The sequence below is a fragment of the Trachemys scripta genome, chromosome 1, assembly GCF_013100865.1.
Source record: "Trachemys scripta elegans isolate TJP31775 chromosome 1, CAS_Tse_1.0, whole genome shotgun sequence".
Lineage (NCBI taxonomy): Eukaryota > Metazoa > Chordata > Testudines > Emydidae > Trachemys > Trachemys scripta.
Genome location: NC_048298.1, coordinates 18,613,031 through 18,632,968, shown reverse-complemented (window position 1 = coordinate 18,632,968; position 19,938 = coordinate 18,613,031). Strand labels below are relative to the sequence as shown.

The 19,938-nt window shown below is 40.3% G+C and overlaps 1 protein-coding gene across 1 annotated transcript in view; it reads right to left on the bottom strand.

Annotated features, from left to right (window-relative positions):
- Positions 1–19,938, bottom strand: part of SEMA3E (semaphorin 3E) — a 219,728-nt gene that overhangs the window by 28,975 nt on the left and 170,815 nt on the right. The window contains exons 6-10 of the mRNA XM_034765547.1: positions 13,008–13,127; positions 10,874–11,016; positions 8,920–9,034; positions 8,443–8,512; positions 7,312–7,456 (exon numbers count right to left, since the gene is read on the bottom strand). Coding sequence (XP_034621438.1) covers positions 7,312–7,456; positions 8,443–8,512; positions 8,920–9,034; positions 10,874–11,016; positions 13,008–13,127 — 593 coding nt within the window. The remainder of the gene's footprint in view (positions 1–7,311; positions 7,457–8,442; positions 8,513–8,919; positions 9,035–10,873; positions 11,017–13,007; positions 13,128–19,938) is intronic.

Here is a 19,938-nt window from a genome sequence, read left to right as displayed (position 1 = left end):
TCATTAATCATAAGACAGTAGGGAGAAAGAAGTTTCCTACTCAGTACAGCCAGCCATGTAAAATGAGCAAAACAGCAACATTTGGTATCAATCTATAGTTTATTTTACTTTGATTGCAGAACGTACCATAATAGGAAATTAAGCACATTTAAAAAATGAATCCCACCGCACCAGCAGTAATTCTTGATCTCCAGACGCTTAGTGGCATTACATTTAATTCTCATTTCTACCTCATCATGACAGTATTATATATCACTGTTAGCCTGAAATACCAATGTTTGCCTTGATCAGTCTACCATTTTGCAAAGCAAATACACGGTAAGTCAGTGATTGGAGCGAATTTACTGATTGGGTTAAATTTACTTATAGGGCTAAACTGTGGCTTTATCCATAAAAGTTAATTTTTAAATATTATGTAAAGAATAGGATAATGTCCCCTAACTTAACATAGATTCTTCATTTCAAATTTGCCTCATGATCTCTAATTGAAAGTGTTTATGAACAAGCTGGAAATATTTCAGTAACATTCACTTCCTCCCAATCTCCGCATGACAGTGTGGTTTTCAGAAGCATTTCAAGCAAAGCCACAGTAGCAGGCTCTCCCTACTTAAATTGGATTTTCAATCAATAAAATGAAATAAAATCCTCTTAATGTTTACTGGAAATGGTCATTTGAAACGTGCAGCCAACTATAATTGGCAATAACAAGCTCCTGCACTTGTCAAAGGGGGAGAAGTTTGTTTCCACTTTTGGGGGTTGGCTCCATGAATGCTCAGTGTTGACTTTGAAGTAATTGTCTAATCAGCCGAAGGCTGGAGTTTCACCAGCTGTTTGTAATAAAAGGGAAAGGGTTTGGGGTTTTCAGAGAAGCTGAACCTCTGCTTTCCCTGGACTGCACAGCATATCGAGTAGCACTGCCAAGTTCCATTGCAAAGTTCCAAGTCAAGAGAGATTTAATAAATACGATCCTTTGCAGGCTTTTATTTTTGAATTAAAAGCAGTAAGGCACTCTAGAAAGGAATTGGTAGCTGCAGCTGCCTCTAAAGTTTCCCTTCAACACCATTTCTGAGGAAGCTGGTGTTGTTTTCTGAAGCACCACAGTAAAAATGCACTAGATGTGACAACGGAATAGTAGCCTGATTACACACATGACCAAAGTAATACTTCCAGCAGATACGGACTGTAGAGTCTACCAGAACCAGTTTAGTTCTACCAAATATGTGAGCTCTGGGTTTGTGTGATTTAAAACTGCTCTTCTCCCCCAATTTATAGACTCCACCTAGTCTCATCCACCTGCCAACATCGATAGAAGTTGATCCATAGAGGTGAGCAAGGTTTGTCGCTTTCTTTTGTCACTGTTGCTCTCAGAATTAAATAACACGGAGAAGGCACTGGGATCAATGCAACCAACATCTTTCCAAGAAGCGGCACCACCAACATGCCACTCCTGACAGTCTGGTCCCCACACACAAACTCAGAGAGCCGGTGCCTGGTCCACGCAAAGGTCCCTTTGTGCTACTGAAGCAGCACTAAATGACCCTACCGCTGCCCTAAATCTCAGTCAAGAATGGCTGAATCTTCAGCTAGCATAAAGCTAGCATAGCCAGCTGATCCAGGTCCCATAACACTCTTGAGCACAGGAAGGCAACACGATTCAGTGAACTGGGACTCAGGGTTCAGGCTCTGCCACTCACATGCTGAGTGACTTTGACCTCTCTGTCCCTCTCTTTCTGCTCCCACCCTTTGTCTATCTTCTCTATTTAAACTGTTAAGCTCTGAAGGTCCAGGGACTGACCCTTACTCTCTGTTTGCATAGTTTCTAGTGCAATGGAGCGACTGAGAGTCCCGTGGAAGAGAATGTCATTGATAGAAGAGCTCTAATGGAATTGAAATCTGACAGATACATGGTATTGTTTCCTATCTCTATGGGAGTTCAGCAAGGCTGCATTATGTCACCATTGTTCAACATCAATATTGACTGGTTGATGGATAAGCTTGAGGAGGCAGCCATTCATGGCATTCACCTGAAGATCATTTTATTTTGAGATCTCAAATACACCAATGACATTGTCTTGTTCGTTCAGTTGGGGAATTGCTGCAGCTGATGTCCAATCTGGTAGAGCAAAAAGCAGTGCACATTGGTCAAAACAGATAAAACTAAGTCCCTGGCATCCTCCAGCTCTAGGTTATAGTCAGCTCAGTATTAACGTGTCCAGATGGGACACTGAACAGCTGGAAACTGTCAAATATGTGGGCAGAGTCACAGACAGGGCTGGAGGATGCTCAAAAGATGTAGACATGAATAGAACAGCAGCTCCTGCCTTGTTTCAGGGCCTTCAGCTTGCTTCGCTTGCTGCAAAGCTGTGGATATATGGAACCACAGTTACACCAACTTTATTGTATGGCAATGAAACATGCACACTGAGGAAGGCTGAAGAACCCCAGATTGATATTTTTGATTCCCATCATCTTCGTCAGCTGCTCCATATCAAGTGGCAAGAGAAGATTAGAAATGAGGATATTCAAAGTCAAACCCCTCCATCAGCATTGATTTGGTTTAGATGACTTTCTTAATATAAACATATTATTAGAATGGAAGACCAACAAATTCCGAAGCATGCAGACCAAGGAATGCTACTACATGTCCAACAATCACATGGTTGCCAAAAGCTTGGGTGATGCGATAAGATTGCCAGGGATGGACATAAGCTGAATATATAGCTAGACTACCGTAAGCACCTTGCCAGAGATTGATCCAGGTGGCACTGAATCTGCAAATTGGCAATGTCCCTTTGGTGATGACGATGATGACAGCACAATGGTGCCCTGATCTTGGTTGGGGCCTCTACGAAGAGAGGGGCATGATATGGGTGTCAAGCTGAAAAGGCACACAACTCCTTCGCCTGTCTCCCCATCAACTGGGCTGAATTTGGTTCCTGTGTAGCTGAGGATTTAGCACAGTATTTTGTCCTTCTTACCAGAAAGTTCCATTTAATGGCTCAGTGCTAGTGACTTGCTCAGAAAAAAAAAAAAACTCAGACATTCAGATTTGTTTAAAAAGATTTCCTAACAGAAATGTAGAGACTAATGTGGAAATCCTCATTCAGTTTTACTCAGTCCTTGCTCTGGGATATGAGGGTTTTGTTGCCTGAAAAAGGAATGAATACAGACTTTCAGAATAGTTGAGAAGAATCTAATCTTTGTAAAATAATCAACCATTCTGCAATCTGTTTACGGTGCAACCTCACTTCCTCTTATTTTGTCAGATACAATAACTGGCACAGCGGTCTCACGGAAAGTGTTAAATTTGGAGATGATTACTTCAGTTTCCTTCCACCACCTGGCTGGAAATTAGGCATTTTACTTCACAGTCTTTTTATCCTGACTCAACACCAATAGCTAAAGTTTGTCCCCACATCAACAAAGGAACAAAAAGCCCTGTGACATCAAGATGGTAGAAATCTCTTGTACGGTGTTCAAATCCCAGATATTCTCTTTAGGGGAACATATTCTATTGTACTTTGGTTTGTGACTCCTACTCCAAAAGAAGCAGCAGAAACCAACAGTAATATTTAAATGAGACCAGATGGTGAATTTGAGATTATACTATAGGGAACAAAGCTGCATTGGTATGGACTAGATAATCTAATCGGCCTTTCTACCTCTCATTTCTGTGATTCTATGATAAATGGATTGCACACAAAGTTTATTTTTGCATATGATCACTTTTAGTATAAAGCTTAATACTGATTCAGATAGCAAAGCAAAAGCAATACCATGAGTAATGAACCAGCAAACTGTTTACTCTACTGGTAAACTCAGGAGAACAAACCCTTAGCCAATTAGAAGATAAAGGGGTGACATTTCAAAGCAGCATGTGTGTTTTAGCTAAACAGGTTACATATGTAAATGGGCCTCACACAGCCAAAAATCTGCATGAGGCTGACATTTTACAGGAAAGGCTTGTTGAGCCTAACAAAATTGCAGCTGGTAATAATACCTTGTACAGCTAATTAGTTACATAAGACAACTGTGGGGAAGGAGCCATATGGGGAGAGGAAAAAATCTGGGGTCTGATTCTCCTCTCATTCACACCATGGTTCAATTCCATTGACTTCAACACAGTCACTCTTGATTTACATCAGAGGAAGTGAGAGGAGAATCAGGCCTTCTTGACCCTGGGCCCGATCCTGTGAGGTGCTGACAAACTCTTGGGAGGCACTGTGTACCCTTGGCTATCCATGGAATGTGAATGTGCTGCGAACCTATTTAAAAGCGCCGACGCCCACCACCAAGAATAGTGGTGTTTAGATCCCATGGTGACGGGAGCCTTAGAGACATCGAAAATGAGAGACAGACAGACAGAGGGAGCCTGAGAGAGGGATGCTGGTTCATGCCTGTGAAGAAGCATCATCATAGACATTCTTCCCCTCTTTCTGTGTGAGGAATGTGTAAGTCATCCCCATCAGAAATCTGGCAATACACCAAATAAAAACTTATATGCCACGCACAAACAACTGTGCAGATGCCAGCTCCTGTATACTGGCAAAATATGCCATGGGAAAAAGGCCAGCTCTATTGTATTTACAGAGTATGCCCCAGGGTTTCCTTTTCACTTAGTGTGCATTGGGACTAAGATTCATTTCTGGGAAAAGTCATAACAAAGTCGAGAAAGAAGCATGTTTATATTCTTCTTGCAGCTCTGTTCTTTGCAAATTTGTAAAAAAAAAATCATTTCCTTTCACCAAGTTTGTAAAATTGGCAAATGGAATGGAAAGCAGGATGCTCGGAAGAAGGGATAGAAAGTGGGAACTGGTTCAGATCAAATCTATCCATCCGTCTGTAGGGTCCTGGCACCATGGTACATAGCCATACATATTAAGGCCAGAAGGGACCATTGTGCTAGTCTGGTTTGACCTTCTGCATAACAGAAGCTATGGGATTTCACCCCAGTAATCACTGCATCAAAAATAAATTCTGGTTGAGCTACAGTGTATCTTTTGGAAAGACACCCAATCCTGATTTTAAATTGATGATGGAGAATCCACCATATCCCTAAGTAAATGGTTCAAATGATTAATTACCCTTACTGTTAAAAATCTGCACCTTATTTCTAGTCTGAGCATTGGCCTATATTATTGGAATCAAGAACCATTTGATCCTTTGACAAAACCTGCATCAAATTGAACGAGAACTTTGAAGTAAGGTTCAAAACAGTGGATTAACTTTTCTTGATTTAACATTTTATATAGCCTAGATGATTCTACTATAAAGTGGGTGCACAACTGGTTGGAAAACTATACATAGAGAAGACCTGTCTGGTCATTCAATGACAGCCCTGCGGGTGGCTATATTACAACAGAAAAACTTCAAAAACAGACTCCAACGAGAGACTGCTGAGCTGGAATTGATATGCAAACTAGACACAATCAACAAAGGATTGAATAAGGACTGGGAATGGCTGAGCCATTACAAACATTGAATCTATCTCCCCTTGTAAGTATTCTCACACTTCTTATCAAACTGTCTGTACTGGGCTATCTTCATTATCACTTCAAAAGTTTTTTTTTTCTCATATTTAATTGGCCTCTCAGAGTTGGTAAGATAACTCCCACCTGTTTATGCTCTCTGTATGTGTGTATATATATCTCCTCAATATTTATTCCACTCTGTATGCATCTGAAGAAGTGGGTTGTAGTCCACGAAAGCTTATGCGCTAATAAATTTGTTAGTCTCTAAGGTGCCACAAGTACTCCTGTTCTTTTTGCGGATACAGACTAACACGGCTGCTACTCTGAAACCTATACTTAGAGAGTCGTTATCAGTGGTTCACAGTCAAGATGGAATGGCATATCGAGTGGGGTCACTCAGGGATCTGACCTGCCTCTGGTTCTATTCAATATCTTCATAAATGATTCGGACAATGGCATAGAGAGTATGTTTATAAAGTTTGCAGATGGTACCAAGGAGGGATTGCAAGTGGTTTGGAAAACAAGATTAGAATTCAAAATGATCTTGACAAAGTGGAGAAATGGTCTGAATTTAATAGGAGGAAATTCAATAAGGACAAATGCAAAGTACACTTAGGAAGGAATAATCAATTGTACAAATAAAAAATCGGAAATGACTGCCTAGGAAGGAGTATTGCAGAAAAGGATTTGAGGGTTATAGTGGATCACAAACGATATATAAGTAAACAGTGTAAAACTGTTGCAAAAAAAGCAGACATAATTCTGGGATGTATTAGCAGGTGAGTTTTAAGCAAGAAAGAAGAAATAATTATTTCATTCTACTCAGCACTGATAAGGCCTCAGCTGGAGTACTGTGTCCAGTTCTGAGCATCACACTTCAGGAAAGATGTGGACAAATTACAGAGAGTCCGGAGGAGAGCAACAAAAATGATTAAAAGTCTACAAAACATGACCTGTGAGGAAAGATTGAAACAATTGGGTTTGTTTAATCTGGAGAAGTGAAGACTGAGGGGGACGTGATATTAATGGGCTTAAATTGCAAGAAAAGAGAGTTAGGTTTGACATTAGAAAACGTTTCTTAATTGTTAGGGTGGTTAAGCACTGGAACAAATTACTTGGGAGGCTGAGGAATATCCGGCATTGGAGGTTTTTAAGAACAGGTTAGACAAACACCTCTCAGGGATTGTCTAGATAATACTTAGTCCTACCTCAGTACAGGGGACTGGACTAGATGACCTACCCAGGTCCTTTTCAGTCCTGCTTTGAGCAGGGGGTTGGACTAGATGACCTCCTGAGGTCCCTCCCAACCCTGATATTCTATGATTCAGTCCTACATTTCTATGCTTTTTTTGCTCTAACATTTTCCTATTCCACTGCATATCCTGGTCCTGGCAGGGACCAGAAAAGAGGTAGTGAAATACCTTGAGAAAGCCTGGTTTTATGCTATTCCCAAACTACTAAAACCAGAAAACATTGGAGATATTGCAAAAAAGTCAATTACCACTTCCATGTATTTTTTGCCCCCAAAACCACCAAAACATGTAATCTTTGTAGACAGAGTCATGAGGTAATAACTAGGGTCTAATCCAAAGCCCTCTGAGCCCCTAGGGATCTAACTGTCATTGTTTTACTTTGAGTAAAATATATTGTTGATAGTCTTCATAATGTTTTGCTAGAGTCATTACATCGATTTTCAATAGCATCACATTGATATCAAATACTCATTATCACAATTCTGGACATTATGATATTTGTCCATCATGACCTGTTTATTTTATTTACTTCCCAACTTGAATTAGACTGACATCACAATAGAAAATAGGGTTTCTCTTGGACCTACCGAACCAGGCCTGGGGTAAGGTACTTTTCCTTCATACAGAGACCAATGGTATTCAGGTCCTTCTTTATGAGCGTAAGGTCCATTGAAGGCTGCTCGGATGCTAGCTGTATGATAGACACATATAGCATATCCTCTAAAAATATTGCTATAAAATAAAAATCAAAGATGTTAATGCAAAGATTGTAACTGTAGTGTATAGTTTAGTGGTTGAATTAATCATACTAATAGAACTACATAAATGTAATACCCGGTGAATGCATTAATAATGAGTACTCATGAAATCTATATTTAGCAAGATATTTTAAAAATATGTCTATGTTTAAATATGTGATTGGTTCCATAAATCAATGGGATTGATTACCTTATCTCAGGTACTAACATGGCCTCCATCATTACCATAGTATCTGAATGCTTCACATTTTTTAATGTATTTAGTCTCCCAACACCTCTTAGAGGAAGAGAAGTGCTATTATCTCTATTTTACAGATGCAAAATTAAGTCACAGAGATAAGTGACTTGCTCAAAGTCACACAAGAAGTCCATGGAACAATAGGGAACTGAACCTCAGTTTCCCACCTTATAGACTAGGGCCCCTAAACTCTAGACCATCCTTCTACTCATAGACTTTCTCTATTCATTTGTATAATTTCTTGCTGAATCAGGACCTATGGGAATGATACACCACCACCTAAAGTCAATCTGAGTCCTTCTATTGACTTCAGTGGACAATAGATTAGGCCAGGGGTCGGCAACCTTTGGCATGCGGCCAATCAGGATAATCCACTGGCAGGCCGCGAGACATCTTGTTTACGTTGACTGGCCGCAGGCATGCCATCCCGCAGCTCCCAGTGGCCGGGAACGGTGAACCATGGCCACTGGGAGATGCAGGGGGCCATGCCTGAGGATGGTCAACATAAACAAAATGTCTCATGGCTCACTAGCGGATTATCTTGACAAGCCACGTGCTGAAGGTAGCCGACCTCTGTATTAGGCTCTAAGTGAAGCGGAATTAAATTGATCAGTTATACAATGTGTATCAGCTATATGATATTTATCACATAACCGACATCTTCCTTAATTATAGACTGGTCAAATATGTCTCTATTACTGTCATATTTCCTAGCTAGTTACCTTGTAGTGTTAAAGAGTCCAAATATCACTGGATTTTTGTTATCCCGAGTTTGTAGCAAAAACACATCCTCTGTAAAAATGAAAATACAATGTTATTTATAGCTCACCTACTTTTCCCAGTCCCAAAGGACATAGAGTTGACTGTTTGTTAACAGTGTAAAGTTATTTCTCGATAAACACGACTTAATTTCACACAGCTTTTAAAAACATGATATAAATAAATACAAGTGTAATGGAAGATAGCCTACTCTGCAAATCCATTTTATATATTATAATATATATTGAAATATAAGGAACATATGTATTGAAATATATGTATTAGAAATATATGGTATATATATATTTGTTGTAATTCAAAGATTAGTAGTCACTTCCTGTTAATGATTCATGTCCTATATTGAGGGTAAAAAGGGATTAGCAGGGAAGTTCACATTCTGTACAATGTGGTGTAACGTTATTTCTGTCCAAGATATTTACCTAATTCATCGAAATGTGTATCAATTCCATTCATTCCTGGCACAGAGCAGATCAGTCTGGTTTTGAGGAAAGTGCTCCATTTATTCACCAACATTCGCTGTCCTCCCATATCATTCTGTGTGGAGAGAGAAACAAATAATAAATGTAATTTAGAGGAATGCATCTAGAAGAACAATACTCTATGCTGAATTGCGCTTTCATCATGCCTTTCAATGTCTGAAGCATACAATTTCAAACCACATTTCTATTATTCCACTTGTGTTATTATTTTGGAGTCAGTCTCTAGTAAAACTGTAGAGATTGATTCCATTTCTCATTAAAAGCTGTGGGTTTGTAAGAATTTTTAATTAAATACCAGGGCTGCAACTAGTTTTACCTGTCCAGCTGTTGTAAACCCTTCACATTTATGTCTACAGTCTGTTAACTCAATAGTCCAAACATTTTAGCTGACTGTATATTTTTATATGAACTGAGTGCAGTGCTGAATCAACAGACTTGGAGACAGAAACCCCAAATCTGTCTATGGAACAGTTACAGACAGGGCTAATTCACTGCAACCTTCCACAGTGTCCTGCAAATATGTCCCAAGACCTATATCAGGGAGCCCCCAGAAATTTCTCATCAATCCCAGTCGAACTATCCTCACTGTGGGTGCTGGCCCCAGTGCCTCACCTGCCAGACACTCAGTCCCCACCTTCCAACCCGGCCCATCCAGGTGCAGTGTCATTTCTCAATCTTGAGAGGGGACATGGGCTTCTGGATGCCAAGCATTGGTGATGTTGAGAATCTGGGTTTCAGTTTGATACCATCCCTATTTAGGATGTTTCATATACTTGACTCTCTTTTAACTAGGGGCTGCATAAGAAATTTTAACAAGCCATTTGCTGGAGGCTAAGTGTAACATCCTGTGTCTCCTGCTAAGAAAGTAGTTTTGCATGTTGTTCCATTTGTACATCTCGGTACATCCATCAGTCTTCCTTTAGTTATGAAGAATGAATGTGGCTGCCTTCAAAGGCAGATTAGACACTGAGAAATCTGCAGTCTATTCCTGGCTCTGCTACTGACTTGCTGTGTGACCATGTCAAATCATTTCACCTCTTTTCCTCATTTTCCTCATAGGTAAAATGGGGATTATGCTGCTTACTAGCTCACAGTGGTATTGCAAGGATTAATTAGTTCATATTTAAAAGGTGCTCTCCACATGTAAGACTGGCTCTATTGCGATCTGTTTCATTTTTGCTATTCATGCAGAGAGGCTAGAAACCGGCTGCAAATGAGCAGCAGAATATTCCAATCCAAGGATAGCTCCTTGTTGGTATCCACAGGGAGCCCTGTCAATACTGTTCCTCCAATCCCTGATGTAGGTGGCACTTTGGGGCCAGGAAGGTATGTGCTGCGAGCATGTGACTGAGCTCCCATATCCTCCCATGTATGTAGGGACCATAAAGCATTGTGTTACTTAGAATGGCCTGGCAGTAGCTGTAAGTGGCTTTAGGGCTGGAGCCAACCCCTCACACGGCCAGTTATTCGTCATCCACCCCTTATTCCGAGGAGAGCTCTGATGCAGGATAGAATCTGGCTGGGGAAATGGTGTGTGAGCATTGAGTGCTAAATATCATTATTATTACCAAACTGTCACTTAACTGCAAAAGAACTAAAGATGGGCTTAAACCACAAAACTTGGATCCATGTCTGGATTTTGAACATCCTCACTAAAGAGTTCAATAGTGTTTGGATGAGGAGGTTCAGCTTCCAGCCCAAATGTGGGTTAGGATTTTGAATTTCCCAAAAGTTGGAGGATGGTTAGATGCGGGATTTTTGTTCAGACCCCTCTGACACCCTGCCCCTCTATTGCCAATACTAACTGATGGTACATTTGAAGGTTGGAGAATGTATGAAAAAGTGAGCACAAAGTAAGTTGTTCTACTAGAGGATCAGGACAAAAGAATCTCACCACACATACTCGTCCAACTCTGGCATAAATGGCATGAGCGCCTGTCTCTGCCTCTAACGCTTTTTCAGTAAAGAAGAAATAGACTTTGTTATCATCCCGGTCTTCATTGTCGGGAATCATGTATGAGCCAACAAACTTTGGTTCTTTAAAAAGGAAGAAAAAAAAAAGGAGTTGGCTCAAGTTTATTAAAACATCATAAATATTTAAAAAATCAATTAACCATTTTAATAGAGAACAGGGAAATGTAATGAAGAAAGCAGAGATTTTCCAGGGAAAGGTCTACCATTTTCGGGGAGGAAATAGAGTAGAAACCTATTTTATTTGGGTGGGTATCTACAGAACATGTGGAAAACATTAGCTTCAAAAATATTTTTATAGCTCCAATTCGCATATCAATATGCTTTTGTATATGTTCAAGGAAAAGATTTCTTTCCCGCCCTGTTCTCTGGGGCTTTTACATTTTAGTTTAAATTAGGCTGAAACTTGGCACTGAGTTTATGTAGCAATCTCTGGCCACATACAAAACAAGCCCAGGAATACCAACTTTGGCTTCAGACAAAGTGCCGTTTACCAGTGAGATGAAGGACCAGCTCTGTTCAGCTAACAGAGGTGTGCCTGTAGCTAGAAGGAGCTGGGTGCACCTTTGTTAGGAAACAGTAACCACCTGAAACTTTTCTGGTTTGGGTTTTCATTACTAAGCTGAAATTTGGGTTTACCCATGTTGTGAACCTTTAACACAAACCTGGGCAGAGTTCTGAGTGATTCCTTTTCATCCCAAGTCATTCTGGGAAAGCATTTACAGCTTTCTTCAAAATCTGGAACCGCATTCATTCCATTGACATGACCTCTTAAGAAGCTTAGGACCTGACATGATATCATTATAGGATGTTTTTTTAATGTAAATATTTCATACACTTCTGCTCTGATATTGGAGCCATAATGCTGTTTTAAGATGTTGCTGTCATTGAGGACTAAGCTGGGGATTTTATGCTGGTTGATTAAAATATAAATATATATTTTATAATATTTCCCCTTTTCATAATCACAGTGTAAAATAGAGGAAATTAAAAAACAAAACTGTAACCATACCACCATGAAACCTAATTTTAAACAGAAGATCTCTTAGAGATAAGATCAATTTTGCCTATGTATTGAGTACATCTATCTAACTTTTTAATTATCTCTGACATCATTTATATCAGAGGTTCTCAAACTGGGGGTCGGGACCCCTCAAGGGGTAACGAGGCTATTATATGGGGGGTTGTGAGCTGTCAGTCTCCACCCCAAGCCCCGTTTTGCCTCCAGCATTTATAATGGTGTTAAATATATTAAAATGTGTTTTTAATTTATAAGGGGGGGGTCGCACTCAGAGGTTTGCTATGTGAAAGGGGTCACCAGTAAAAAAGTTTGAGAACCACTGATTTATATAGTACTTGCCATTGTAGTACCCAGGTCCGCAATTCAGCAAACTACTCAAGCATGTATTTAGTCTCATTGGAGTCAAGATATTGAAACACTTGCTCAAAGTTAAGTACATATTTCAGTGGTTTGGTGAAATGAAGCCTTGTATCTAGGTTGAAATTCCAACTCACTAAGTCAATGGCAAAACTCCCACTGATTTCAGTGGGACCAGAATTTCACCACTAGCATCTGAAAAAATCACCACTTTTGAGATGCCTCCAATCTACAACCACATTGTAGAGCCAATGAGCCAAATTCACTTGCACTGGCGCAAATAGATCCAAACTGCACTTCCTTACACTGGCCTTCCTCTTTGTTCCCCAGATCTGAGGCCCACTGGAAAAGGCAGGCAACAGGGCTGTCACCTCTGTCCTCTCTTAAGGTGGAGGCTCCTTAGCTGATGCACTGAATCAGCACATCTAGCCTCCCTAAGCATGCACTCTCCATAGGTGACCTGCCGGTTGTGGAATCACATTGTCCACTGCTGGCTGTGCTTTCAACCCCTTGGGAGGATCTTGTGCAGAGAGAAGCCCTCTCTAAAATTCTGTGCTGGATCCAGGGTGAATCTGGCTCATGACATTGTAGTTCTCATTTCTGATAAACAACAGATCTCCAAAGGAGATTTCCCTAACTTTATGAAGAGGAGGGGCCCTGAATCTTTCACTTCCTGTACCTTTCAATAAACGCTCATCATCAGGTTCAGTTCGAATATGTGGCATACGACCCATCGTACGCAAGACAGCAGCATCTCTCCCCCAGTAGTCATTGTAGAGCCCAGCAAACAGCTCACCCCCTGTAGACCAGACATATTAGTAAACAAGTTAGGGCAATACTGTACTTACTAGGTACTCTGGAAGTGGTGATGAAAAAAAAAACATGATAGACACAACTTGTTAATATTCTCTACAACTTTAGCCAAGAGATTGAGTCAGCCACTGAGTATGTGAGGTTGTATATGAACTGAGAACATTAGGAAAAAAGCCAACCCATGGGAATGTATAAGGGATGCTGGCCTGTGGCACAATTTTACCCCAAAGCCCATAAATGCAAGACTTAGGAAAGTTGTAGTTAATACTTTGGACAAAACTGTGGTGTTAGAAGCCTGCTGGAAGCCAGCCTAGCTTTTGGAAGGTAGCGAGGAATTCTGTTTTCTCCAACATAGTGCAGACTTCTCTTTTGTGAGAAAAACATTTTGTTAAAAACTGAAAAAAACTCAGGATTAAAAATACCGGATGGGTTTAAATTACAGGAAGAAAAGTTTCCATGCTGTCTATGTCTATACTGAGAGTCTAATATATTCATTAGTAAGATTAGCAAAACCAAAGGTTCCACCAGATTCACCCTTCCTCACGATACAAAACTCTTAAGCTACAATAAATAAGGAAAAGAAACTGGGTAAACTATTTTGGGTAGGGACTGTGGTTTTGTTCTGTATTTGTACAGCACCTAGCACAATGGGGTCCTGGTCTGTGATCGGAGCTCTGAGGTAGTATTGTAATACAAATGATAAATAATAAGAGAGAATGCTTAGATGCTATAGATAGTACTTCTTTACAAGGTGAAATTTCCAGTCTAAAACAAATTGTGCTCCTCAAAAGGTGCCTACTCTTAACGGATCTAGGGCCTCATTCATGTCTTATTGAAGTTGATGAAAAGAGTCTTATTGACTTCAGGCCCTTAGAAAAGAAGGATGTTCTTGCGATTATGACACTAGACTAGGATCAGGAGATCTGGGTTTAATTCCTGGTTCTACTACAGCCTTCCTGTGTGACCTTTGGCATTCATTTAATCTGCCTCAGCGCCCCATCTGTACAATGGAGATAGTAATGTTTCTTTCTCCTACCCACTGTCTGTCTTGTCAATTTAGACCAATGGTGGGCATCCCTGCGGTGAACCGCAGCCACTGGGAGCTGCGGGGGGCCATGCCTGCGAACGGTCAAAATCAGCAAAATGTCTCGCGACCCACAATCAGATTACCCTGATGGGCTGCATGCAGCCTGTGGGCCACAGGTTTCCCACCACTGATTTAGACTGAAAGGTCTTCATGGCAGGGTCTGTCTTACTCTGCTTTGTATAGTGCTTAGAAGAATGGGACTCTGATTTCAGATGGGGCCGCTAGGTATTACATAATACACAGATAATATATAATTAAAATAATAAATTAATAATAATAATAAATCTGATTCTGTGACATACTGTGACTTCACTGGGAGCTGAGGCTTCAGTATCAGAGACTAATAAAATGCTTTACCTTATTGTAATCCTATTCCTTGATCATGGTTGTTTATACCAACTATATTTCCAAGGAAAGTGGCATTAATCTTGTCATTTGCAAGCAGCAGGCTATTTTAGACCAGTACTACCCAATGGAAAGATTGAGGTGGGGGAGTCTGGTGGTAGGATATTTGCTGAAAGACAGCTGTGAACAGAAATGGGGCCAGATTTTTCAGAAGCGCTCAGCTCCCATTCAGGTACCAAAATGAAGCGACCAGATTTTCAGAAGTGCCCAGCGTGGTGAGTGCTGATCACTTTTGAAAATCTGTCCATAAGAGACTTAAGGAGAATATCTAGGTTCTGCTCACTTTCAAAAATCCAGCCCTTCTCTAGGTGCCTAAATGGAAGCTGAGCAGTTTTAAAAACTTTGCCCTTATGTTTTTAGCCCATAGATTTCTACTTAATAACTACCAGTATATTAAATTGTAGCACATTGTCTTTTTCTAAAAGAAAACATATGCAAACATAAATTTGATTTCAAAGTTTTATAAGAGGACAATATCCACCTCTTAAAAAATAAATAATAGTCATAGTCGACATAAGAGAGTCAAGTTGTCTCCGTCTGTTTTCTTGGGCAAATGTAAATCAATGAGGGATCCGCAGATGCGTCCGCATGTCTGGCAGACCTGGCCACATGTTTTTGCCACAGCCTGCTTTCTTCGCTCATGCTTCTCTTTGGCCTTTTCTGTTCAGCTGTTCTCAATGGCTTTAACTTCAGACCAACAGGTCTGCCACAATCCTGATCTACCAGCAGCAGCAGCAGCTTCCCATGTGTTCGGGTCGGCGTGGCCAGCTTTTAGGCGGGCTTTGAGAGTGTTCTTGTATTGTTTTCATTGGCCTCCTAGCATATGTACTCCCATTTTCAACTCTCCATAAAATATGGCTTTGGGGAGTCACATATCATCCATATGTACGAGGTGACCAGTCCAGTGAAGTTGCAGGGATTAGGGATTCAACACTAGTCAGGCAGCACTGGACCGGACTTCAGTGTTGATATCCTGTGTGACCACTTGCTGTTACAGATGAGATGCAGACAGTGCATCTGAAAATGCTCAAGTTACATCAAGTGCCTGTTTTAGGGTGTTTTAATAATATACCATTTATGAATCTGAGATTACATTAGCATTTGGTTAGGTTTCACTAAGAAAGTAGCTTGTTATGACCACTAGATGGCATCCTTAGATTATAAAATAAAACAGCTGCCACAAACTGTACAAACAGACGGAAGTAAATTATTTCCAGGCCCAAGCTAATCTGAGTGGAGATTTCAGTAACACCATTTCTTGCTCCCTAATCAAAATAAACGTACTGATCAATAACATTTGCTAGTGATTATGGACTTTAATGAAAGCACAAATTTTGCTTGCACATCCCCCTTTAGGTGGGGATTTTGTTTCTGTTAAGAGTTATATGAGAACTTAATGGTACCATAAGTCGAAATAATGATTCTGGAAAGTTTACAGCAGCCTGGCAGCTGGGTCTGGTTCAGAGATCACAGCTGATTCAGAACTGAGGGAAGTTTTCCCCTAGGCTTCTCCTCATGGAGAATGGATATTACCTTATAACATAAACTGAGTCACCACCATGTAACATATCAGCAAATGAAATTAAAAAAAAAAAAAAAAATCAGCACCCCAGTGGTGCTAAGACAAGAGAACTTGCCAGTGTCTGAATAATATTCAAAACATTCTTTGCAACATGTTAATGAACTACACAACCCATATATCGCCCTTTCAAAAATTTAATCTGACAAATCACAGGCTGCTTCATAGCAGTAAAACTGTGGACATTTATAATTCAAAATATGATGCTTCTCTGCTTTGAACAAGTTGATTAGCAGGACAGTCAAAACATGGAAAATACCATCAGCTGGAAGATGGATGCAAATAAGCGTTTGCTGTATTTCTTTTTACCATTGTGTTATTTGGATTGCAATAGCACCTAGAAGCCCCATGGACCAAACCCCCATTATACTGGGCGCTAGACACACACAGAAATGATATGCAGTCCCTGGCCTAAAAAGCTAACAATCTAAGTATAAAACAGTAGCTAACGGGGGAAGTACAAGGAAACAATGAGATTATGCTATGGTCAGCATGACAGGCAGTGGTTTCAGCACAAGAACTTTAACTTGATTCTGCAAACTTTTACCTTTTTGGTATTCAGAGATTTTCTATTTTCTCTCTTGTCCCACAGTAGACTTCAGATCAAGCCTTTAAAATCATATTATGGCACCAAAATAAATGGCCAGGTTTTCATATGTAGAAAGCACCCTCAGAACATAGATTTAGGTACTGACCTAAGGACTCCAAGTTTGAAAATTCTGGCACAAATTTCTACTTTTTTATCCCCCTGTTGTGAAGATTCCGCTATCACAGTGCATATTAATGTAGTGCTCTCCTATCTCTATCTCAGGGTTTTATACGGCCACCCAACTCCATTGTATGTGAGCACCTTCCCTGTAAAATCAATAGCAAAGTCTCTACTGGACTTAGAATCATAGATTCCAAGGCCAGAAGGGATCATTATCATAATCTAGTCTGACCCTTGTTTAAAACAGGCCATAGAACTTCCCCAAAATAATTCCCAGATCATATCTTTTAGAAAAAACATCCAATCAGTGACGGAAAATCCACCACTACTTTTGTTAAATTATTCCAATAGCTAATTACCCTCACTGTTAAAAATTTACTCCCTATTTCCCATCTGAATTTTTCTAGCTTCAACTTCCAGACACTGAATCATGTTATACCTTTCTCTGCTAGCCAGAAGAGCCCACTATGAAATATTTGTTCCTCATGCAGCTACTTATAGACTGTGATCAAGTCACCCCTTAACCTTCACTTTGTTATGCTAAATAGATTGAGCTCCTAGATTCTATCCCTGTAACACATAGGGCTCTTCTCTGAACCCTCTCCAATTTATCAACATCCTTCTTGAATTGTGGACACCAGAACTGGACACAGCAGTGATAGCACAAGTGTCAAATATGGAGATAAAATAATCTCCCAGGATAGAGTCCCCCATTCTGCAAGTATGGCCTACATTCTTTGTTCCTACATGTATCCATTTACATTTAGCTGTATTAAAACACTTCTTGTTTTCTTGCACCCAGCTTACCAACTGATCCAGATCTCTCAGTACCAGTGACTTGTCCTCCTCATTACTTACCATTACCCCAATTTTTATGTCATCGGAAAACTTTATCAGTGATGATTTTATTTTTTCTTCTAAGTCATAGATATAAATGTTAAATAGCATAGGGCCAAGAACCAATCCCTGCGGTCGAAAGACATCCACTTGATGATGATACCACATTTACAATTACATTTCGAGGCCTATCAGTTGGTCAGCTTTTAATTGATTTAATTGTGCCATGTTAATTTTATATAGTTCTAGTTATTTAATCAAAACGTTGTGCAGTACCAAGTCAAATTATGCAGTGTCTGTCACTTTTCCTTTTTCGGGGTAAAATCTCTGTTTGGGGTAGGATTTGTGTTTTGAGAGAGAGAGAGAGAGAGAGAGAGAGAGAGAGAGAGGTTTTATTAATTAAAGAACTGTTGACACTGCCTGCCTTCTCCAGACAAAAAATGGATCCAAACCTGAAGCCTTTACTTAGCTGAAGTCAATTTGGCAGATTTTGCTCAATAGGTTACAGCATTCCTCCCACATCCCATTAAGTTCAAAGAAAGGTGACCATCAAAGTTTAAGTGGGAGCACAAAAGACAATTCCATGTTTCTCTTTTCTAGAAAAAAAGAATTCAAGAAAATGAAATGCACACTGCCCCTCCAAAAACGAACAAAAAACAAAAAAATCCCCGAAAACAAAACTTACCCGAATGCAACTTTAAGGTTATACAGAATGAATCACAAATATCTGAAAACGCTGATAAATTTCCAAAGTTAATAATCCCTGCTGTCATTTTGCACTTATAATAAGTAGAAGTTTCCATTCTTATTTTTCAGTTAAGAATGTAAATTAATATATTCCCTGTTTATGCTATAGAATTTATATAACTGAAAAATACAGGACATGCAGGATGGTTGTTCCTTCTGTAACCTTAACTTAAAAGTTACTTATGGTTTTCTGATTTTGCTCTCCTCCTTCCTTAATAACAACATTCAGCTCTTTTAGGACCTGGTGCAAAGGCCACTGAAGTCAATGGCAGATTTTGCATTGTCTTTGGATAAGCCTATACAGAGTTTTTCTTCTGTAGATCTCAAAGTGTTTTACAAAGGAAGGTAAGTATCATCAGGCATCCCATTTCAAACTGGAGAACAAAGAGTTACTTGCTTGTAGTTGCCACTAAATCAGGGCAGAACTCAAAATAGAACTTCTGACTCCCAGGGTAGTGCCCCGTCCATTGTCTTCCCGTAAATTTGCACAAACGTAGTGTTTTTGTAAGCACAGTGATTATATAAAGTAGGGAACAGATTAACAAATAAATCTCTTCTCTCTTTTTTCTTTACTATTTGCTTGTCTAATAGCTCAAACCAGCCACATGCGGCTCTTCAGAAGTTAATATGCGGCTCCTTGTATAGGCCTTGACTCCAGGGCTGGAGCTGCAGGCGCCAACTTTCCAATGTTCCGGGGGGTGCTCGCTGCTTAACCCCTGGCTCTGCCACAGGCCCTGCACCCGGTCCACCCCTTCTTGCCCCCTTCCCTTAGCCTGCCATGCCCTCGCTCCCCCCCACCCACCCCAGAGCCTCCTGCATGCCATGAAACAGCTGATTAGGAGGTGCGGGGAAGTAGGGGGAGATGCTGATCGGCGAGGCTGCCGGTGGGCAGGAAGTGCTGGGAGTGGGGGTTGGGGGAAGCTGATGGGGGGCTGCTGACATATTACTGTGGCTCTTTGGCAATGTACATTCATAAATTCTGGCTCCTTCTCAGGCTCAGATTGGCCACCCCGGCTCAGACTATTGATTCCATAGCAAGAAGATTAATCAGGAATATCAGGGGAAAGCAATAGGAGCTTGGATTAGTGGACTGTGATAGCTGATTTCACAAGGAAAACATTTCAAAATATGACAGATTTCAGAGTAGCAGCCGTGTTAGTCTGTATCCGCAAAAAGAACAGGAGTACTTGTGGCACCTTAGAGACTAACAAATTTATTAGAGCCTAAGCTTTCGTGGATACAGAGTCTCTGTATGCATCCGAAGAAGTGGGCTGTAGCCCACGAAAGCTTAGGCTCTAATAAATTTGTTAGTCTCTAAGGTGCCACAAGTACTCCTGTTCTTATTTCAAAATATGTTAACAATGATGCAACTCACAGATTCATAGATTATAATGCCAGAAGAACCACTGTGATTATCTAGTCCAGGGATCGGC